At 37.0% G+C, this 24146-nt stretch overlaps 1 protein-coding gene and 1 non-coding gene across 2 annotated transcripts; both read left to right on the top strand.

Annotated features, from left to right (window-relative positions):
- Nucleotides 1-8818: 8818 nt before the first annotated feature.
- Nucleotides 8819-21522, top strand: zmp:0000000881 (probable serine/threonine-protein kinase MARK-B). The gene is made up of 5 exons (XM_038272420.1): nt 8819-8951; nt 15064-15228; nt 17009-17147; nt 18102-18209; nt 20453-21522. Exons 2-5 carry the CDS (start codon nt 15083-15085, stop codon nt 21299-21301), a joined length of 1242 nt encoding a protein of 413 aa, XP_038128348.1. The 5' UTR covers nt 8819-8951; nt 15064-15082; the 3' UTR covers nt 21302-21522.
- Nucleotides 10464-10536, top strand: trnak-uuu. The gene has a single exon. It is a non-coding gene; the product is annotated as a tRNA-Lys (tRNA).
- Nucleotides 21523-24146: the final 2624 nt, after the last annotated feature.

Here is a 24146-nt window from a genome sequence, read left to right as displayed (position 1 = left end):
CAAACCAGCGCATTCAGCTCGGCAAAGAACTCATGCTCTTCCTCAACACTGAAGTCCTCAGACATTTTTCTTTCGTTGTTTCTTTCTTTGCACAGGTAAACAGCACATTTCTTCTTCTACGCTTGCATTATCAGCAGAGCAGACGCTGATTGCGCACTTTCATCTGGTTTGGTCTGCCGGCTTCCGTAGCGTCGTGATCGCGCTGGCGCGCGCTTTCAGGAAATACTATACACTACTGTTTATGCTCTAAAAACATTCTAAATGACTTCGTTTCAAGTAAATTCTGGATGCTACCCACTCAGGACACTTGGAATAAATTGGACGAGCAGTATGGAGGAATATTGACACGTTTTTGTGGACTTTTATGGACCTTTCTGCCTCGGGCACCATAGACCTCCATTATTTGAATGTCAGCAGACAGCAAGAAGCCTCCCAGATCTCCAGATGCATTTGAGATATCAAAAAAGTACTCCAGAGTGTTGTTCAGCATGGGGGTGAGTAGAAAATGAAGGCTAATCATGTTTTGGGTGTACTATTCCTTTAACTTGCTGGTTTTGCTACTTGAAAAATTGTCCTTTTTATGCATTTTATGTGGTGTTTTACCATATTTACGCTTAGATGCTCCCTGTTTTCTGTGATTACAGTTTTTCTCCATTGCAGCATTTTTTCTTTAAGATACGATAAGATAGACTTTATTGATCTCACAGTGGAGATATTCAATAATCACATCGGCTCAACAGTGACAAAGAAGGTGCCAAAAGGAGGAAGAAGTGCATGAGGTATATACAGTATATAAAGTGTGTTAAGAAATATAAAACAGCTTAGGTCTCTTATTTAAAAATATTATTGTAAAGGGTATTAAATAGGTATTTATATACACATGTATATATATATATATATATATATATATATATATATATATATATATATATATATATATATATATATATATATATAGCTAATGCACAGGGTTATTGCACAGGGTATTAAGTTGGTATTTCTGTAAATAGGCATATATATATATATATATATATATATATATATATATATATATATATATATATATATATATATATATATAGTTAATGCCAGTAGTCTAGCTATAATAGCTTAATTTATATAGTCTAAATAAATATATTCTAAAGCAACATGTGTGGTTGTTACATGGCACCTTACAGTAGAACTGCAGTCAGTCCCTGGACTGGCATGGCTGCCACTGCCCCTACATAGTTAGGGACTCATTTCCCACTGGGATCAGCTTCATATTCAAGGTAGGACACTTCTTTGAATTTATTTATTTAGCTCACACTACTCCTAAACCCACAGCCTGCAAAACATTAAAAGGGCATTATTATTGCCATTACTGTTAATATATAATAGAAGTTTAAGAAGGGAGATGATTTTTAAGATTTCTTTAAGAAGGGGGATGCCCTCCCCCCTCATCCCCCCTAAACTCGAGTACAGGTAACACTGCAAAAAAAATGAAATCTAAATAAGTAATTTCTTCTTAAATTAAATGCATTTTTTCTTGAATTAAGGATTTAAGTGAGACACTTTGCCAATGGAACAAGAGAATTTACACTTAAAATAAGAAAAAACAATTGCATTGTCTTATTTCAAGTGCATTTTATCTAGATACCTTATTTTAAGAGTAAAAATACTACTTCCATTGGCAAATCATCGTATTTACCTGCTGAAATTAAGGGTAAATACCCATAATTTAAGACATTTTTACTCATTTTGAAATAATTTTTGCAGTGTATTGCACACACTGGAAAAAAATCTAAATCTAGATAAGGGTTTTTTTTGTTAAAATAAGTGCATTTGTTCTTGAATTGAGCAGATAAATGAGACATTTTCCAATGGAACAAGACAGTTTAGAGTTAAAATAAGAAAACACAATTGTCTTATTTCAAGTGCATTTTATCTAAATATTTTATTTTAAGTGTAAAGATACTCATTCCATTGACAAACTATATAATTTACCTACTCAAATTGAGGATAAATAAACTTAATTTAAGACATTTTGACTTATTTTTAGGTTGTTATGTAAATAGATATTTATATATATATATATATATAGTTATTGTACATGGTATTAAATAGTGATTATACATTAGTTATTGCAGAAGTTATTGCAGTTAAAGTGCCATATTGTAAATTCTGATGGCAGCAGGGATGAATGACCTGTGGTAGCACTCCTTTTTACAAACAGGGTGTAAAAGTCTTTCACTGAAGGAGCTGCATGTGTTTTATGTGTGTGTTAGTGTCATGTTCATGTTTGTTCGTCTAATCTTTGACTTTGCGTGGATCTTTTAAATATTTTGTGATATTTACATGGCCTTGCACCCCTCGACCACGTTACCTATCCCTCCCTTGAGTGTGGGAGTGGTGAAGCACAGTGGTGAGAAAACCTTCTCTTTTTCTGGAAGAAAGCTCCAGAAGACCTAGGCACACTGGAAAAAAATCGATATCTAGATTTTTTCTTAAAATAAGTGTATTTGTTCTTGGATTTAGTAGGTAAAAGAGAGATTTTGCCAATGGAACAAGACAATTTACACTTACAATAAGAAAACACAATTGCATTGTCTTATTTAAGGTGCATTTTATCTAATTTTCTTATTTTAAGAGCAAAAATACTCATTCCATTGGCAAACTATCTCATTTACCTACTCAAATTAAGCGTAAATACACTTAATTTAAGACATTTCTACTTATTTTTAGATCCTTTTTCCAATGAGAAAGAGCAGACACACAAAAGGAACACAAAAACACTGATCCAGGAGTATTTCTATGTGAAAAGAAGTAAAAGATTTATGGCGTTAGTAGTTCCATTAGTGGCTTTATCTGGGAGAGAAACACACTTAAGCAGATAAGCTCTTTATTTAAGTCTGGAAGTTGAAAGAGCACAAATACTATTTGCCAATAGTTACTGCTCAGTTCCAGGCAGAGTTACGTAATTTCAGATGGTCCTACAATTCATCTATGGCCACTACAGCCAATATTATAACAATATTGGCTGTATTATATCTCTTTATCTTTATTGATAAAGAGACTGTTGTGTATATAAACAGTGTTGAAACATCTCATCCTATAAACACTGAAGTGGAGGACCTATATGGCTGCAAAAACAGTACAGAATGATAAAAAAAAACTGCTTAAAAACAGTGACTGTTCAAACGTTTAATCACTATTAATGGGAGTAGCAGCTACTTTAAATGGAGTAGTAAGGAGTGGCCAGACAGGGACCAAAGTTCAGTTGGGGGAGGCCAAAAACTGATAGGTGCCACACACAGTTTAATGTCAGATTACACTAATCACACTGTACAATATTATACAGTATATTCATAATAATTAACTGAACATAGACCAGATTTTCATAAAGCCATTGCTATTACATTTAAACAAGTATTTATGCATATATGCAATCTAAATGAATAATCTTTTGTTCTTTAATATACACATTAGAATTGATTGAAAAGTGGTTCTTTATTTTTAACTCTTAGAAGAGTCTTAGATGACTTTTTGTTATCATTCTTTTGTTTTAGAATATACTAACATTCTGCTGGAAAGTATCACTGCTGCCACCCTCTGGTTTCAAGGGAAACTGCTTGTTACTGAGGTGGTGATGTATGTTTCCACGGGAACAACAAATAACCTGTTTAGGGGAATTTTGTCATGGCCACCCCTTAGCTTCACTCCGGCCCTTGAATCTTAATTTACTTTTGTCAAATCGCTTTCTCTTGTTTTAGTTGTGAGTTTTAAGAAATGGGTTTTGTTTACCTTTTGAAGTGATTGTCAGTTCTTGGAGTTTTTCCTTGTTAGGTTTTAATTTTTGACTTTTAGAATGTCATTTTTTATTTTTTCAGGTTAAGCCATTTATTATTGTTGCTATTTGGGTCTTGCCATATTGGTTCATTGTCTCAGATTCACATTGGTTAAGAATTTTCTTTTGTTCTTAAGTTTATTTTTCATTGTATTTTCTATAATTTTCTTAGTTTAGTTTCTTTCATGTCTGGTTTAATTTGTTCTATTTTCGCAACAGTTTTGCTATAGTTCTGTAATAATGTTTATTTTTCTGTGGATTTAGTTCAGTCACCTTTAGCTGCTGCCTTTCTTGTTTTTATTTCCTCATTGCCACTAATCATCCTAGTCTGTTCACCCCTGATTAGCCTTTAATTTGCTCACGTCAACCACTTAAATAGTTGTCAGTTTTCTTTTTTTTGTTGTTACTTTTATTAAATTATTATTATTAAATGTTGCTAATATTAAAATATTAGTTTTCAGCTCACTGCTTTGCCTCCATATGTGTGTCTGCTTATTGGTTCATCTAAATTCCACAGTTCCTTCCACATTAAAGGTTGTTCCAGGAGAACTAAAAAAAAAGGACCAAGTGAATTATCTATAGAAGGAGCTTAAGCCTACTTCCAGGTGTCTCAGCAGAACAGAACGCCAGGCTGATGTAGCTACTAGCAGAGTGTGGACAAGTGCTTATCGTGCACTCCAGCAGCCTAAGCCTATAGCAGCATAACTACAGTGATTGGTGTCATGCTCTATCAAAAATGAAGGTTTTAAGCCTAGTTTTCAAAGTAGACAACATGTTTGCTTCAAGCATTAAAACTGGATGTTACTTTCAAAGGAGAGGAGCCTACAAGCTAGGAAAGTTAGATCTTGGTTCTAATCATCACACATGTTTAACATGTTTTGATTTTAATTTGGAAAACTGAAAAACACCATCTATTCATTCATGGTTTTGGCTTATCTCATTTGGGAGTAATTTCTATATACAACAGACCGGTTTACACTCTGCAACATCACTCATAACACTACGATTGTCATGATCTGGCCTGTTTGCTCCTTAATTAGTAATCCCTTTCACCTGTCGTTTTCCCTCCCTGCCTCAATTATAATTTATTCCTCTCACCTGTTTCCTCTGGTTTATATTTATTTCAGCCTGAGCATTCTGGGCCAGATCATTACTTGTCTTTCTGTCAGTCTGTTTGTCTGAGTTTTTGCCCTGGTTAATGTCCTGGATCCTAGCAGCCAGTGGAAAGAGGGTTTTAGTGTTTGTCGCGTCTTCTGATTGTCCACTGTTCCTCCCCCGCGGAGTCCTCTGGGTTTTTGGCTCAATATGTGGGGAGGTTCAGTTTTTATCTCAGTAAGCCTGGCTCCACGGAGGAGACCAGTTTAAAGTCCTGCTTCAAGTTCCGGTCCCACGTCCTGTCTCAGCTACCCTCTGCCAAGAGCCTGCTCATCTGCACCTGATCCTGTCTGCTCCTGTGCGTGACTGCCTGGTCTCGCTTCTGGTACCAGTCAGACTCTGAACCCTCCTTGGGAGCCTGTGGATGCCTGGAAGTCTGGATCCTGCCACCTGTTTCTGTTCCTGCCTGATCTGGATCCTGCCTGTTCTGTCTGTTCCTGTCTGTTCTGAACCCCTGATCAGGATTGGCTTCCTGCAACTCCTCCGGAGCTGCAGCACTGGGGACACTCTGGGTGACACGATCCGCGTCAGCTGTCAGCCCATCGGCTGGATTGTACCCCTCTCAAGGGGTATGGACTGAACTCCTAAACCAGGTAAGTGACTCACTGAGAACATCATCTTCAGTCAGATGATCATGGTCACTTACCTGTGTTTCTCCCACAGAGAATGTCTGAGATTGGGCGGGGCCCCGCCTCCCTCCTGCAGCGTTCGCGAGCCAAGCTCCACTTCAGTTTTTGTTTTATTTTAATTAAACCTTTTGAACTTTCCTACTGACTGTCTCGCCTTGAATACTGGGTCCATCTGTCCTCATTTCTTGACAACGATGATATAGGCAGCCAAAAATACTCAGAGTAAACACCTGTCAAGTAATAAAACACAGATTTGTGAGTAAAATATGCCATTGGGTCTTAATGTGGATTCCCCTCTTGGTTGTGCTTCAAATGAGCACTGGAAAAAAATCGAAATCCATATAAGTCATTTATTCTTAAAAGAAGTGCATTTGTTCTTGGATTGAGGACATAAAAGAGACATTTTGCCAATGGAACGAGACAATTTGCACTTAAAATAAGAAAACACAACTACATTGTCTTATTTAAAGTGAATATTATCTAATTATCTTATTTTAAAAGTAAAAATACTCATTCCATTGGCAAACTACCTCATTTACCTACTCAAATTAAGGGTAAATACGCTTAATTTAAGAAGTATTTTACTTTTTTCTAGATCGTTTTTCCAGTGAGAACATTTAGCATTTAGTCATGGATATGACTCTTGCTTATTAATCCATTATAACACAGCTATTCACAGCTTAGGGGGGCATCTCATAAATATTTGCATGTGCCTCAGTATGTGGGAAGCTTCAGCACCTTTCAGCGTGAAAGCCTTTTATCATCGACGTATCGCTTTCAGCAGCTAATAAAGCCGTAAACGAGGTGCTGTGTTGTCCCTGTTCTCAGAGAAACGTACCAACCCACATCTTTGCACTGACAAAAGGAGCATATTCTCTTCAGGTATGAGGTCAAATCAAACAGGATGGAGGTGTAGAAAATCAAGACATACTTTCATATAATTTAATAATTAAATGTTTTCATATTTCTTTCATACGACCGATACATTGGTGTATTTGCCTTTACTAGTAGTATTGAGGCGAATGATTAGCTATTGAGTTGCCAGCCAATAGACATGACTGTCTGAAACTGTGGCTCACCACAGATATACGCCTGAAAGTGCATATAAGCAGAAAAAGATAGCTAACAGGACGAGCGTGTAGGACAGTCTTACGTAAACATATCACCGGAATGATTGACATTTAGGAGGACCACTTATTTAGATGATCCACCCAGAAATAAAAGATCATCCTCCAAACCTTTCCTTTAATTTCAAAACAAAAATGCCATTATTTTAAACTTGATTAGCTAATACCTGCAAAAACAGATTGATCTAAGTAGAATTAATGTAAAAATGTTTACCTATAAAAGTTAAATAAAGTGCCAGAGACTATTTTTATTTCTATCATGTAAGGTGCTGAAATCAGTCCCCCAGCAGGTGGTGCTATTGTGCTGTTTATTTTCTTGGGGAGGTTAGGTTTCTGAACTTTTGCAAGTAAAGACAGATTAGAGTCATTTGTCAGCGTTTACCAGACGAGGGAAAAACCTCAGTCACATTTCAGCTTCTAACTGGAGCTACAGAAAGATAAAACAGTTAATCAAAGTGTTTGCTCTGAGGTTACATTAAAGGTTTTGTTTTCTGCAATAAAATATCCTAGATAATTAGTAAATGAATAGATGCATTTCTGACTTACATTTTACTTACAGAAAAGAGCGAGGAGCATTTATGGCTGATGATCCTGTTTTTCATAATAGTTATTATATATGATACAATGTATCCTATGTTTTAGTGTTAGCATAAAAACCCATATTTGTATTATAATTGTATGGAATGTAAAATATGTACCATCACATATAATAGTTTTATTTATTTTTCTGTACAAGCATTTCGTTAAACGGCAGTATGAACCCAAACTTATCCTTATTACTCTTATACTCCGATATTCTGCTCAAAACTATTTTCACATTCTCTCCTATATTATCTACACGGGCGGTTCTAGACAGGGGCCAACGGGGGCCAGGGCCCCTGTAGATCAAGTCCTGGCCCCTGTTATGGCCCCTGTACTTAACACATAATACTCAAAGAAATTCTAGTGATGATATGCGCTGAAACAGACATGGTTACTGATAGATCCTTTGGATCTATTTTATTTTTTTCTTTACAAATTCTGTTTTATTAACTGTTTAAAAACATAGCATAAGTGGTATTGAGATAGGGTCCCAGTTTTCATCTGCTAAATGCTTTTTTCCAAAACAGATGTAAAAAAAAAAATACTTTTTACAGCTAATTTTAACAGTTTTTCTTATATTCTAATTCAGATTTTATAGAAAACTGTAATTGCAACTTAAATTAATTAAAAAAAAAAAAGTAAAATTCCTAAATTCTGAATGTATATTGACCTATTAAGACATTTAGAATTTTAATGAAACCTAATTGAATAGAAATTTCACTTCATGCAGCTATCTTAATTTATTTGAATCCCTTGGCCCCGTTGAAAACACGCTGGCCCCCTCCTGGCCCCCCTGGTCCATTTGGTCTACAACCGCCACTGATTATCTGACTTTTGAAATAATAGGTTTCTGTGCTTCTGCATTGTGAAATATCCTTTCTTTTTCTTAATGTAGTTTTGTGTTTCACACCATATATTTCTATTTATTAATTCAATGGGGATTAAAACCAGTCAATAATATAAAATAATCGACTTCAGAAAATATATTTTTTCTCACAGTAATGCTCTGCTGCTATTCTACTAAAGTTTTTAACAAAGGAAAGTAGAGAGGAGCATAGAGAAGGTTTAGAGTTATGGTATTTTTCCGACCTCTGACGCGGAAACTATCTGTAGGATGAGCAAAACCCCCACTCAGTGAAACCTGATACCCAGCAGATATGAAGAGACCAGGCAATAAACAAACCCTCACATCGTAAATAAACTCTCATAGGTGACGAAATGGTTTCAGAACATGGAGAAAAACACACTTTTCTGCTTTAAATATGAAAATTACATGATAAAAGGTCTCTAATTCCTGGGATGTTTTTGAGCAAAACCAACAACTGGCTTGAAAAAAAAAAAGCACTATCATGTTTGCTGTTCATATCACAAGCGGTATGTTTTCATGAGTCATATTAGGGAATTATTATCTTCCACCTCCTGACTGTGACAAATGTATGTCATCCTTATTAATTCTGTTTGTTAAACGTGACCTTCTTTTAGATCCCAGATAAAATTAGTGACCAACAGGTTTTTCTGCTCCAGGCTATGAATCATGAACAAAGAAGGTGTGGAAAAGCAGCTATAAAGACAGAGAGCAATGCAAACTCCTGTCCAGACTTGACAGGCCTTCTTCCCTTCAACAGCAAAAAGGTAGGAGACGATCGACACGTTTACTTTAACGCTGAATGAAAACCGTGAAGAAAATCGCTTTATTAGTGGGAATTAAGTTTTTAAATCAACGTTTTTATTAGTTGATTTGATTGTTTTACACTTTTAAATCTATATGACTATATATGATAATATATAAATGTAACAGTTTCTTCTTGTTTATAGTGCTACTGTCTAGTCAGATCCCTTTTTTAAAATCTCTTTTTTGTTTTTTAGTTCAGTAAAATGTTAAAAACTAAATTGCAACTTTAAGGGATTTTTATTGATGTAAAATCCTTGATCTGGACTTTCTGAGCTTGTAAGAGCCTATCTGAGGATGAAACTTATATGCCTGGATTTACCAGTTTGGCTGCTTTTTCATCCTGTGAATGTAAAACAAACTGTGCAGTTCGCTGCAGTTAGTCACTGTAATGTCCCTCTTGGTGAAATTTATTTGCATATTTCTGGATCAGGGCTGCTTTTATTTACTCGACATGCAAAGTCCTGCTTCGTGTAACAAAGGCGAAAAGAAAGTGTGGCTTTTTTCTGCGGTTTAAACTTTATAAACACCGTCGCCCTGCTTTTCTGCTTGATATCTAATATTAAAATGTTGTGCGTTTAACTACCAAAAAGGCAGCTCAGTCGATGTTACAAGGTTTGTACTTTTATTTTTTTTCTGTGCTGAAACTCCTGGCTTACTCAACACAGATGACTCACCCTTCCTGGGAAAGTCAAAATAAGCTGACACAGGAAAGCTGGTGATTCTACGGAAGAGGATTAGGGCCACTGAAAAAAAAAAAAGTTTACTGATTTTAAAAGTTAATTACAATTTAGTATTGGGAAAAAGTCAGAATTCTGACTTTTTTCTCAGAATTCTGACTTTTTTCCCATGTTAAACTGAAATAAAATTTTAAAATCAGTTAACTTTTTTTTTTTTTTCCAGTGGCCTTAATCCTCTTCCGTATGATTCAGTTAATCCAACATGATTAAATAATCATTAATCAAATGGCTTTTTAATCATTGAGAAATTCTCTTTTAAAATAGCAGCCTCTGTAAAAAATGTTGGCGAAATATTTTTGAACCTTTGAGCAGGGGCGGTTCTAGTTAAAAGTTAAAAAGGGTGCCGGGGCAGGGCTAATGGGTTTTTTTCATAGTGGGAGAGAAAAAAATCATAACAAGTTCATACAAATTTGTTAAGTTATGAAGCTTAAAAATTTGTTAATTTATTGATTAATCTGAATTTAACTATGATTTCTCAAAGTTGGTATTAAAGTGATTTAAACTCAACCATAGAGGTGTACCAAATCTTAACACGGAGGTCTTCAAGAGGGGGTCTGCGACCCCTAGAGGGTCCGCAGAGGTACTGCATGGGGGTGGCGAAAGGTTTGGTTAATTAGACTTTTTTTTTATATATATATTCCCACCTGCAATTTTTTCCTTTAATAGAAAAATCTTTAGATCTACATTAACATGAATTCAACACACTGTAGTAAACAGATATATGGGGGCAGAAGAGCCTGGCTGGCTCAGATGGTAGAGCATGAGACTTTTAATCTCAGGGTCATGGGTTCAAGTCCCATGTTAGGCGTGCAATACTTCGCAGTGTTGTTTGGTAATCAGTTTCCATTTTGTTAAAACAATGGAGGTTGAATTTGTTCAGAAAACACAGTAATCCAACACAGCTGTCCATGAGAACTAAGAATCACACCAAAGCCAAGGCGTAGAAAGACTTTCATCCACAACTGTGCCGCCTGCCTGTGAAAACTAATAGTGCCTTTTGTAAGAATATGATCAAATGTGTCCACCCTGCACTAATGTAACCTGACTCCGCCAGATAGATTTGCTCCGCATATCCATCTGGAAACCTTCCGTTTAAGTAATTTTGGGAAGGGCCGAAAATACTGGTTAGCTGATTGGCCTATGTTGGTGATAGACGGGCCAAATAAACCAATCAGATCAACGAAGCATATGACGTACTAACAGAGCGACGACGAAAACACAACCACAAGAAAAAACTCTTGCCGAAACCAGTCGGGAGAAGACCAAAAACGTCTTTTCCTCTGAGAAAAGCCTCCAGAGCAGTGTTTTGCTCTTCTTTCAGTGAAGAAATACTCTGTAATTCCGATAAAACTTGCTCGATAGCCACGCTAACGCTAGTTTCATCGGCTGAAGCCGCCATGTTCTTTAGACTGAACTGTCGCGCTTCTCGTTGCGTCACACCTCAACCCGCCTCAAAGCCAAAGCTGATTGGACGTTAGTTTGGTGAACGGCTCCAAATTTTCTTCAACGGAGAGTCTCCAGACTGATCTGCAAGTGAAACCTTGAAAGCTCGCGAGATCAGGATGGTCTCACGAGGCTAGCACTAATCTGCATCGTCTCAGAATACAGGTGCTGGTCATAAAATTAGAATATCATGAAAAAGTAGATTGATTTCAGTAATTCCATTTAAAAAGTGAAACTTGTATATTATATTCATACATTACATACAAACTCATATATTTCAGATGTTTATTTTGTTTAATTGTGATGATTACAAATGACAACAAATGAAAATCTCAAATTGATCATATCAGAAAATTAGAATATTACTGAAGACCAATAAAAACAAAGGATTTATAGAAATGTTGGCCAACTGAAAAGTATGAACATGAAAAGTATGAGCATGTACAGCACTCAGTATTTAGTTGGGCCTCCTTTGGCCTGTATTACTGCAGCAATGCGGCGTGGCATGGAGTCGATCAGTCTGTGGCACTGCTCAGGTGTTATGATAGCCCAGGTTGCTCTAATAGTGGCTTTTAGCTCTTCTGAATTGTTGGGTCTGGTGTATTGCATCTTCTTCTTCACAATACCCCATAGATTTTCTATGGGGTTAAGGTCAGGAGAGTTTGCTGGCCAATTTAGAACAGGGATACCATGGTCCTTCAACCAGGTACTGGTAGCTTTGGCACTGTGTGCAGGTGCCAAGTCCTGTTGGAAAATGAAATCTGCATCTCCAAAAAGTTGGTCAGCTGCAGGAAGCATGAAGTGCTCTAAAACTTCCTGGTATGTGGCTGCGTTGACCCTGGACCTCAGAAAACACAATGGACCAACACCAGCAGATGACATGGCACCCCAAACCATCACTGACTGTGGAAACTTTACACTGGACTTCAAGCAACGTGGATGAAGTGCCTCTCTTCTTTTCCTCCAGACTCTGGGACCTTGATTTCCAAAGGAAATGCAAAATTTACTTTCATCAGAGAACATGACTTTGGACCACTCACCAGCAGTCCAGTCCTGTTTCTCTTTAGCCCAGGCAAGACGCTTCTGACGCTGTCTGTGGTTCAAGAGTGGCTTGACACAAGGAATGCGACAGCAGAAACCCATGTCTTTCATACGTCTGTGTGTGGTGGTTCTTGAAGCACTCACTCCAGCTGCAGTCCACTCTTTGTGAATCTCCCCCACATTTTTGAATGGGTTTTGTTTCACAATCCTCTCCAGGGTGCGGTTATCTCTCTTGCTTGTACACTTTTTTCGACCACATCTTTTCCTTCCCTTCGCCTCTCTATTAATGTGCTTGGACACTGAGCTCTGTGAACAGCCAGCCTCTTTAGCGATGACCTTTTGTGTCTTGCCCTCCTTGTGCAAGGTGTCGATGGTCGTCTTTTGGACAACTGTCAAGTCAGCAGTCTTCCCCATGATTGTGTAGCCTATAGAACTAGACTGAAAGACCATTTAAAGGCTTTTGCAGGTGGTTTGAGTTAATTAGCTGATTAGAGTGTGGCACCAGGGGCCATCAATTTTGAACCTTTTCACAATATTCTAATTTTCTGATATGATGAATTTGAGATTTTCATTTGTTGTCATTTGTAATCATCAAAATTAAACAAAATAAACATCTGAAATATATGAGTTTGTATGTAATGTATGAATATAATATACAAGTTTCACTTTTTAAATGGAATTACTGAAATCAATCTACTTTTTCATGATATTCTAATTTTATGACCAGCACCTGTAATTTACAAGCAAAGCAAAAATAAATCTAATTACACTTCACCACCAGCAATGGAGAACGATTACATGATTTTATCAGCTTTTAGGGCATTTAGAATGAAATATAGAGGTAGAAATAACTTTGTCACTTTTCGAGAGAATGCTTTTAAGGGGGCCTACTAAAAAAAAACGAATAACAAAAAGAACAAACTTTATTTCTCTGATTTAATAAAAAAAAAAAAGCAAAAGTCTAAATTAGAAAAAAAATAGTAATGTACAGATTCTGTAAAAAAAAAAAGATTACTTGAGTATTATAGCAAAGTAAATGTGTTAAGACAGGGGTCTTTAATATTTTCCAGGCCAAGGACCCCCAAACTGATGGTGAGATGGAGCAGGGACCCCTTAATTATATATATTTTGTATGAAAATTGTGTTATATCAACTGGTCCTATAGTCACTCTATTACAGATGAAATAATGTAACAAAAGTAATTTGCTGCTGTGTCTGAGGCGTCCAACCTTTTAAACGATTCCACTGGAACTTTCTTCAATATGAACCAAAACCATAAATCACATAAGACAATAGGGGTTTATCTAAATAATAATCAGTCTATACAGACAAGTTAGTATTATAACGTGATAAGTTTCACCAAACATAGCGTTACATTTTGTTTTATTTTTACTGGTCAAAAAAGAGATTCACTTTAACTTCTCAGACTCACAGTTCCAGGCAAAATTTAACTTACAATTCTCGATTTCCCAATGCACAGAAATTTACCAGATTGCAGAAGTTCTAGAGATCCCAGGTTGCTAAGATTTTAAAGTCATGCAGAGGTGACTTGAACATTACTTTCTCTGGCATCATTACATTAGTAGACAGCTTAATGTTTCAGAGGAGCACAGAGACAGAAACTGAGACAGCTGCAAATTTAAAGATGAAACTGATTTATTGAGATATGCAACATGCAATAAAATCTCTCTGAGAAATATTTTACTAGAAAAAGCATGTTATGCATTTTTTAAAATGCACCTTTGTCTTTTGTAATTCAGACTCAGAAGTAGTTGTGCTGCAGAGCCTAACTCTACAGTTATAATATACAGTAAGAACCTAAAAGACTCAAAGCCCAGACAATAAATTAAAAATTAGTTAATCAATAATTTCAAATAAAACCTTTGACACTCAGACTTTGTCTGTCAAAGGTATGCGTGGGACAAAATTTTCAATTAGATTTTGCTGCATATGATACAGCTGAAAGAAAAACGATCCACCCAACTATTTGGGAATCTTAACTTGCACAGTATTTGTACCTTTCAGTTTTTCATATTTTTTTATACAGATATAGATAGACACACAGACAGACTTAGACTTAGACTTGACTTTATTAATCCCTTGGGATTACTCCCTTCGGGAAATTGTATTTCCAGTAGCAGGAAAAATTGCACATACAAGAAAATAGAGGATGTTTAGTCACAGTATATACAATAGAAAAATAAAATCAATTAAGGAAGATGTATTGGGGGATGAGGATAGACAAATAAATACAGAGGGCTATAGCAAAAACAATGACTTAAATTAACAGTTATGTAGTGTATTGCACTTGAATGGTTGAGAAAAAAGAGTGTCCAGATTATAAAAACCACAGCGAGTATCTACAACTCCTTCACTTCTGTTCTCTTAACTCTATTTCCTACTCCCCCCCAGAGAGGAGTTATAGAGCCTGATGGCATGAGACAGACAAACAGACAAACAAAGACGGACAGACAGACAAGCAAACAGACAAACAGACAGAAAGATAGTCTTCCTATTTGGAATTGCGGACATAATAAGGATTACCAATATATCGCTGTTACAGTTATTTTAACATATCTATTTTTTCATAAATGTTGCTGATGATTTAGAGCACTTTATAAATACGGCAACAAATATATATTTCTATCGCTCTGTGAATTTCAATATTAGTGTGTTTTGTTATAGCTGTGTTCTCAACAATAGGAGCTACAGGAATAGAATAACTGCAGGTGCATCCTTATAGAAGGTCCCCGCCAACCTTCATCACGCAGTTACACCTTTGTCAGTCCGCCGTATTTAATGTAAGTTTAGACACTGATTTCAGTCTTCACGTCCTGTCTTTACTCCCCAGTTTTGCCTGTACCTCCTGGATGGCGTACTCCACAGGAACGCTCGCTAAGGGCTGCTTTGGGAAGATCTACAGGCAGAAGTACAACGACACCTGGGCTGCTGTGAAGAAGGTTCCCCAAAATCTAATCAGTCGGAAAGACCTGGAGAGAGAATGTGCAGTTTACAAGTAAGCAGGCTCACAACTACCTACTTTCTAAGGGGTATGCAGTTCAATTACAGCCGCCCTGTTATATCTGGGTGAAGACATTTCAAAAGTTCAATAATACCGCTTTTTAGGTTTTGAATCACTATCTGGTGAAATTAAGTATAACTGTCTAAATAAGAAATAACTACAAACAAGTCCCATTATTGATCTTGTCATGGTCTGTTGTAGTATTTCTTTCATTTGACTCTATTAGCAGAGGTTGGATTTTGGAAACCAAATTTCAATCCCTTTAAAATGTTTTCTTCATCCCATAAATATCTTTCTCGCTCCCTCTTCCATTTTCTGTTTTATACACATGAGAACTCTCTTTCTGACTCTCATGATGACATCACTCTCCCATTCAAAACCACTGCAAGTAAGGACGTGTTTTCCTGCTCCAGTCTCTTTTCTTATAATAAAACTCATATGCAGGCTTGACTTAAGATTTTTCCTTACTTTAAAACTAATAAAATCAAAACAGTCTATGTGAAAAAGAAAAAAATCATATTTACCTAAAGAAGAAACTCCTGCGGCTACATCAGAGCATGTTTCCTGATTAGTAAACATGTAAAAAGCTGATTTATGTTATTAAATGAGCAGCATGGTGGACAGTGGTTAGCAATATGGCTTCACAGCAGGGGCCTTTCTTTCTGTGTGGAGTTTTCTACATGTGTCTGCGGAGGTTTTCTCTGGGCGCTCCGGTTTCCTTTACCACTAAAGACATGCTGGTCAGGTCGGCCATTAGTCGGGGCGTGCTCAGTTGCAGCAGCTCAAACTTACCCTCTGTACGCTCTATAAAGAGTCGAATGAAGAATATATATTTTTAAGGTTATTTTTTAGGCTCTAGTTGCCTTTACTCTGTTATGTTTGAAAGTATGCAGACAGGAAAGTGGGTTACAAGAGAGGGAAGAGAGAGATTAGACAAACGTCAACAGCGACAGCCTGTGTTCTGTCAGATTAGCATACCCGCTCAGACCAGCAAACTCACAGTCAATACCAGTTTATCCCTTTAGTCATGTACAAAATAAAACAATTTAATTACTATCTTTTTGGTGTTTTTTTAAGCATATGGAAATCTCACCTTAAATAATTTTTTTTTGCAAATGACTAAAGGGACGCACGCCCGTCGAGGTTAGTTTAAAGTCTATTTTTCATACAAAACCTAAAGAGATAAATGCAAATCTGTCGTCTTGCGCATGCGTATAGGTATGCTGGTCTCACCCGGGGATGCTCATCTGGCAGAACACCAGTGTATGGGACATGCAATCTGTATCTTATTGAAATCTGATTTTATTGTAATGAAATAAATCTCAATGTTTAGTTCAGTGGTTCCCAAACCTTTTCCTTTGGTTTACAATAAACTTTTTGAGCCCCACTCCCTACCCAACCCTCCAAACAACTGATCTAGGGGTGGACAATACTTCATATCAATACGTTTCATTATATAACTTTATTAACAGAAGGTGATTTGACATTTCTGATATAGTTCAGTAAACATAACAGTCAATGACTGCAGCATTTATTGCTGACTAATGTTCTGGGTTTTATGTGTTTTTGATTTTAAAATAAATAGGTCTGAAATGTTAGAACTATAACCTTGGAACAATAATTATCGACTACTAAAATGCATTAATAGGTCAAAGATTTTAGACTTTATTGGTAAAAAATGAAACATTGTTGAATTAAATGGATGATTTCCTGACCTTATGTCAGAGAACGCTGTCAGTGTCTGATGTCCTCCTTCACATCTTTTGATCTGCAGCAAAGCCGAACATCCCAACATAGTGAAGCTTCTGGGCAACATAACACTCACAGATGGTAAATGGATTATTCCACTGGAGTTCATCTTTGGAGAAGATTTGGAGACAACAATCTTCATGGCAGCAAAGTCCAAAATACAGGTACTTTTTTATTATTATTATTTTTTTTTTAAAAACACACCAAAGATACCTGTTTTTTTTTTTTTGGGGGGGGGGGGGGGGTTTGCCTTTAAGCTAAAATGTGCTGGTTGTGGGTTTTTAGCAACAACTGAAATTTGTATGAAATCAAATATTTTTTGAAGATTTAATTTCTGTATTTATTCATTCTTCATCTTATGATAAATTAGTGTTATTTAAAACGTTTAAGCATTTAGGATTTTAAAGATAAAAGCTCGTCTGGTTGTTTTAGGGTTAATGTGTTGCTGTACCTGTTCTCTATGACCGAAGCTGGACCGAGACTCTGGAGCAATCGGCCTTTGAATATTAGTGCAGTCTGGTCTCTTTGCATCTTTAAGTCTTTATTAAAAACCCGCCTCAACTCAATTCTATTCAGTTTTTTTCTATAGCGCCGATTCACAACACATTTCATTTCAGGGCACTTTACAGTTCACCAGATCATCCATCTAAGGAAAACCAGTTGATTGCATCGACTCATTGACTAGAAGGCAATCCCTCACACTAAGCATGCTTGTAGCGACAGTGGAGAGGAAAAACTCCCTTTTAACAGGAGGAAACCTCCAGCAGAACCAGGATCAGTGTGAGCGGCCATCTGCCGAGGCTGTATGGGGTTCAAGAAACCTGTTCGAAATGGCCTTTAATTCCCTTTTACCATTCTTAATATTCTAATTTCACATTGTGTGTTATTCAATATATTTATATTGTTCCTTGTGTACTGCGCTTTGGACAGAGGAATCTGTATTAAATGTTCTATATAAAAAAGCTGAGGTCGACTTTGACATGCCACAACAAATTCAGATTTTAGTCTTCCAGTATGCAGTTGATCTTTAGCCTGAAGGTAAAACAGCAGCTCAGTATGATCCAAGTATTGGTTTGAACTTGATCTTCCTGTTTTTTTTTTTTTCATTTTTCCAACAGTTGAATGTTTCAAATAAAGCCACCATCACTACTGGCATGTGTGAAGGTTTGCTTCACCTCCACCTGAACGATATCGTCCATCAGGATCTGAAACCTGAAAACATCATGGTGAGTGGAAGCTCAGGCTAAGCTCTGCATCAAAGTCACTCAGTGAAATATGAGGACGAGTGAATCTGAAGGAGCTGGCATTGATTTAGAGCTGAAACAATATTAATATTAAGCATAATTAATCAGTTATTAACATAATAAAACTAATTTGTTTATCGAAATATTACCTATAATAATGGTACAGAGACTCTAACAGATTCATTTTCCCCAAAGGAAAAGCGTAATTACAGCAGTAATTAAAACAAATAGCTACAAGAAACAAACATTTTGGCAAGCAGAAAAATAATTTTGACTGGTTTTATTTTTATTGAACAACAAGTAAAATCAGAAAATGATTTTAAAAACACAAAGACTGAAAACCTTCAGAAACATCACAACTATGATTGCTTCTTGTTTTAAATTATCCTACCAATATATGTATAAATAATATTTCATAATGTGCAAATAATCCTCTTATAGATAATAGCATTTCTATCAATTTCAAATGAATCCAATTGTGTCACAATGATTTTTGGATTTCTTCTGAAATCCACTCCTGGTTCTGAATAATGACCAAGAATACTTTATTATTTCCAACAAGTCTTTCTCATAAAACCTATTTTTATTTAGAATTGTGAATCCCTTTACTGTCGCACAACAGAGAAAGTAATCCTCTAAATTTAACCCATCCCCTTGGGGAGCAGTGGGCTGCCATTGTGCGGCGCCCGGGGAGCAGTGTGGGGTTAAGGGTCTTGCTCAGGAACCTCGAGTGGCAGTCTGTGGGATTGAGTGGGGCTTGAACTGCATCATAATTGAGTGATTGTGTGTAAGGCAAGGCAAGGCAAGGCCAGGCAAATTTATTTATATAGCACAATTCAGTACAAAGACACTGCAAAGTGCTTTACATGATTAAAATATAGGAAAATAAAACAGAATCAAAGCAAGTAGAAAAAAAACAAATAAATAACATAAAATAAAAAATGCAGAAACAAAAAAGAATATTAAAAACGGTTGAACTGTTTAACTAGAACAGTCAAAGGCAATCCTAAACAAATGTGTTTTTAGTCTTGATTTAAAAGAACTCAGGCTTTCCGCACTTTTACAGTTTTCTGGAAGTTTTTTTCTAGATAAGTGGAGCATAGGAACTAAATGCTGCTTCTCCATGTTTAGTTCTGGTTCTAGGTATGCAGAGCAGGCTGCAGCCAGAAGACCTGAGTGGTCTGGAGGGTTGATACACTGATAGCAAGTCTGTGATGTATTTAGGTGCTAAGACATTCAGAGATTTATAGACTAACAGAAGTATTTTAAAGTCTATTATCTGAGATACAGGGAGCCAGTGGAAGGACTTTAGAACTGGGGTGATGTGCTCTACTTTCTTAGTCTTAGTGAGGACACGGGCAGCAGCGTTCTGGATCAGCTGCAGCTGTCTGATCCACTTTTTAGGCAGACCTGTGAAAACACTGTTGCAGTAATCAATTCAACTAAAAATAAAATCATGGATTAGTTTTTCCCACAGTGGGCGATATAACTTTCCTTAAATTGATCTGAAAAAAAGAGCAGTGAAGAGATAAATGTACAGAGAGACTGTTTTAAGAAAAAAACAAACACATAAGTTCTGTTCTACTTAGGTTTTTGTTTTAGAATCTTTCATTCCTTTCAGAAAAAAAAATATAGGAGGAAAGAAGATGATAACTTTTATTAAATTTGTTAAGTAGATCGTTTAGACTCAAATTCTTTAAAAACATGGAACAAATTAAGTCTTTTAATTAAAAAACATTTAAGTGCAAAACACGCTGACAGAAAGCCTCAAAAATGCTTAGAAAAATATTTGTGGTAATCAAATAGACAATAATGATGGAGGTCTTTTCTAACATTTTGAGTTTGCTCTCTTAATAATATCTAAATGCACATCTGCAGCTGTAAAATCAACACTATTTTAAGCGAGTGCAGAAAATAAACCCTTTTTGTGCATTTAGATTTCTTTAAAATGGGAAAAAAAGAAAAAGGATAGAAATTTAACTTTATTGTCCCACTATGGAGAAATTAACTCTGCATTTAACCCTCCCCTTGGGGAGCAGTGGGCTGCCACTGTGCAGCTTTGCAATAAAATGGGGGATTAAAATATTATCTAAATTATATAAATAAATAAAAAATCCTATAAAACCTTTTCAGTTGTAATTGTTTTATGTAATAGTTATAAACTGTATTTTTGATCTAATAAAGACATTTTGAATTTTAATTCTTTAATTTCTGATTTCTGTTAGGTGGAACATGGAACAAACAGAGCCGTCATCATTGATCTTGGACTGGCTAAGTTTTTCAGACATGGTCTAAACTCAGCCATAGACATGGGGAACGAGGCGTACTCGGCTCCTGAAGTCCTGGAGAGGAGAATTCAACGGAGTCAGCGTTCAGACGTCTGGGCCATGGGGAAGATCATTGCGGAGCTTTATGCTCGGATACGGCTTCACACGCCCACTGTCTGTCCTGCTAAGATCAGAGAGACGATGCAGGGTCAGCCCCACTGTGATGCTGTGTGCAGGATGGTGGAGCCTGACCCTTCTCGCAGGGCCACCATGGCTTTGGTCATAGATGAGATTCGAAACGCTGGAAGACAAGCTAATGGAACCAGAGCAGCAGTTCCAAAAGATTTTCTAAAACCACCACAGGCGGATAAGCCTGTCAGACATAGGTCTTCATCACCGCCGCGCAGAGCTGCAGGCCGGCTGAACAGAAACCCCAGAGATCCATCTCCGTTTCACAAAGACAGATCTCCATTACCATATAAATGGGAGCAAACACCCAGACCAGAAATCAAACCTCTGCGCCCCCAGATAGGGGCTCACAATTCTCCCTTCCCCAATCTGGCACGGGACAAAAACAGGAACCCGGCTTTGGCCCAGCCAGGCAGGACAGACGTGATGCCTGATCTCACAAGGATAAGGTTAGACAACGAAGCAGCTAAGGAACTGCCCAACAACTTACCAAAATCAGGGAAGGTGGTGGTGCGGCGCATTGAGCAGAAAAATGGAAAGATTGAAACGTGGGAGCAGACGGTCGTGACTCAGGATGGAAAGATTATCAAATATGAAGATGTTAAGATTAATGGCTGAATAACATCCATGTTTTTAAAGACAACAAATTGAACAACAACAAAAATCTGAGAGAACAATGGTGAGAAACCCTGGAGGACATGAACAGTTCCTCAGGAACAAGGATCTAATATGTGAGGTGAAAAGTGTTGATAAGTCTGCACATGGCACCATAAAACAAGGCTGATTGCAGGAAAAGGGAAGATGGGACATGAAATGAGGTGGAAATATGTCCGACTAAAGAAGAGGAAACGCGTATCTTCTTTCTTGTTGAGCCGTTTGTCAAGATGGCTACTCTTTTCCCTCTGTTTTTATCTATAAACTATCTACCTATCTGACCTTTTCCTCTTTTATGTTTTTTATTTATTGTTTCTCATATAAATCTTAGACTTTTTAATGTTGTTGTTTACATCAAACTTAAATTCCTCACCATTTGGTTTTGTTTGGTCCAAACTTTAAATGCTCCACCCTTCCAGAATAATTTTCTTGAACTAAGGCCCCGTCCACAAGAAAGTCAAAACGAACACGAAACGCTAATATTTTCCAGAACGTTTGTCGTAAAGACGGAGGCGTAAAATAAATGTGATCGACCACACGAATGCATGAAAACGCTGCAAAATGTATGCCAGGCCTGTAAGTGGCGCTGTGGTGCCAAAGCAAAAATAGGCGAAAACAGGCAACGAAATGTTGGGCATGCGCAGTAATATTTATACAACAGCCAAACCGGAAAACCGGAAAATGGCCCTGCGGAACCATTTTCGTGGTTCGGTCAAATTGAGGTGCTGAACTATGTCGTCGATATTGCTCTGTTCTTCCTGGAGATATTCCAGAAGAAGAAGATTCTGTTGTAAGCCCGACAGAAGGGTGAGTAGCATGAACAGCAACCATTCAACACAGTATGGCGCCATTGTTGTTGTGATAGTGTCGCGCATGCGTGTTTAGAGGCGACGCTATGATGCATGCGTGTAAGAAAAAATGCGGTTAGAGCTTAAAGATGGAGCCGCGAAAACGGCGTTTCAAAATCTTCCCACTCTGAAGGCTTAATTAAAAAAAAGATCGTTTACCCCGAAACGCCGGCTTCGTATGGATGAGAGGCTGGTTTGGTGAAAAATGAGTGCGTTTAGGCCAGGGTTTGACTTCATGTGGACGGGGCCTAAGTCTGATCTGCATCATAAAACCTGAGTTATCTCAGTGTCCATCTGGGCCTGAAACTGGTTGTAATATAGTTAATGTCAGGGTTCCTGTGTGTCAGTGAGTGCGAGTTATGCATCTCCTCCAGAGAGGATCTTTGGTGAGAGCCTGGGTAGCCTGCACAGGTGAAGATAACCTTTCTGATCAGAGGCCTCAATCAGGTTTATTGTGTTGTTAAAGTTGTTTCATTGCTTTCTTGTCTCTTGCTTCCTTTCCCTGACGTTTATTGGTTTTTGTTTGGTTTTCAGTATTTTTGGATTTTTGCCTCGGTTCCCCTTGGACTTTCATTAAATCATCAAACACTCATCTGTGCCGACTCCTCTCTGAATTTGGGTCCTCAAAGGATCCACACAATCTGACAGTTAACTCTTTCTTGGCTTATAGAGCTTACAGATTTTGGAAAATAACCCAGCGAGAAGTTGTGTGCTTGATGATACCATTGTTGAATTTATTCAATTTTATTGGGTTTCCATGTAAAACAAGTTGTAGATGTTGTGGAGGTGGCAAATGAAGAAAAAACATTGGCTTAAAAATTAAAGTTGGTTATAAACCTTTGGTCCAAAATTGTTTTAATATTCCAATTCATCAAAAATATTTCTTTGACAAAAACTTTAATAAAATTGGATTTTAGTTTTCCTTTTGCTTTGAAATGTGAAATGTGGACCAGTTAAACATCTATCAGTTGTTCTTGTAAAGTTCGGATTGAATTTGGCCTCATTCCAAATCCTTCATGCCTTTTGAACACACATATTTACATTTAAATTCTCCCTTACACACCGTTTCATTGGTTGTCGGTTTCCCTTTTGTTCTAACCCTTCCTGTATTCTCTTCATTTTAGTGATTAGGTTAAAGGTGAATTGTACCATTAAAAGAGTTTATTGACAAAAGCATTTTATCTGGAAGTGGAAGGATTATGTTAATAAATTCTTGAATTCTGTAGAAAGTTGTTTTGTGGTCATTCTGCATTTCTGTGGAGGGCTCGTTGATTGATGCTGCCAGTGCGGGAATTCACTCCTTCCTCTATTTTTAACTACCACACCTCACTCTGCAGGTTTCCATGAAACAACAACTGAATAAGACTCATAGCTATTTAAGTATTAACACCTGATACTCATATGGTCCTTTGAATGAACTCTCTGAATACTTTCCTCAGGTTATTATTTATAGTGATTCATAGCTGAACCAAACCTCATGTTACACGAAAAACCCCAGAATGGACTTCCTTGTACCATCCTGTTAATTCTTTCCTTATTTTTAGTTTACTTGTCATGCTTCCTGTTAGGATAAAAACTATAAAAAGGATTGGATTTCCTACAAAGAAAACCTGATCAAGCATCATGTCGATCCTAATCTTTGAAATCAACGTTTAGTAAAGTGAGTCAGCTGTGAAAACCTCGCTGTATCATGAACGGTGGGCCTGATCTGTTACCTCTGAAGTGAATCAGAGGGTTCCCTGTGACAGAAAGGCTAGACAAACAGACACATATCTTAATGCTATGATTCACACATTTCCTTGTTCCTCTCAAGCAAATCAACACAAACACACTTCTCTTCTGGTTCGGAAAACATTGAAAAAAAAAAAAGAAACGCCATAACATCAGTAAATATTTAAAAAATGTACTAAAACTAGTCTTAAACGTAAGACAAACATGATGGGGGTAAAAAAAATTAAAGC

This window comes from Cyprinodon tularosa, unplaced genomic scaffold (assembly GCF_016077235.1).
Source record: "Cyprinodon tularosa strain WSP-4 unplaced genomic scaffold, ASM1607723v1 ctg83, whole genome shotgun sequence".
Classification (NCBI taxonomy): domain Eukaryota; kingdom Metazoa; phylum Chordata; class Actinopteri; order Cyprinodontiformes; family Cyprinodontidae; genus Cyprinodon; species Cyprinodon tularosa.
Note: the sequence above shows the minus strand (reverse complement) of the source record. Positions and strands in the feature narration are given on the sequence as shown.

What these genes read in the sequence shown, in the direction of transcription:
- zmp:0000000881 (XM_038272420.1), top strand. Translation starts at nt 15,083, where the DNA reads ATGGCGTACTCCACAGGAACGCTCGCTAAGGGCTGCTTTGGGAAGATC. An exon ending in AGAGAATGTGCAGTTTACAA is followed by an intron (nt 15,229 to 17,008) that starts GTAAGCAGGCTC and finishes TTTGATCTGCAG; the next exon opens with CAAAGCCGAACATCCCAACA. An exon ending in CAGCAAAGTCCAAAATACAG is followed by an intron (nt 17,148 to 18,101) that starts GTACTTTTTTAT and finishes TTTTTCCAACAG; the next exon opens with TTGAATGTTTCAAATAAAGC.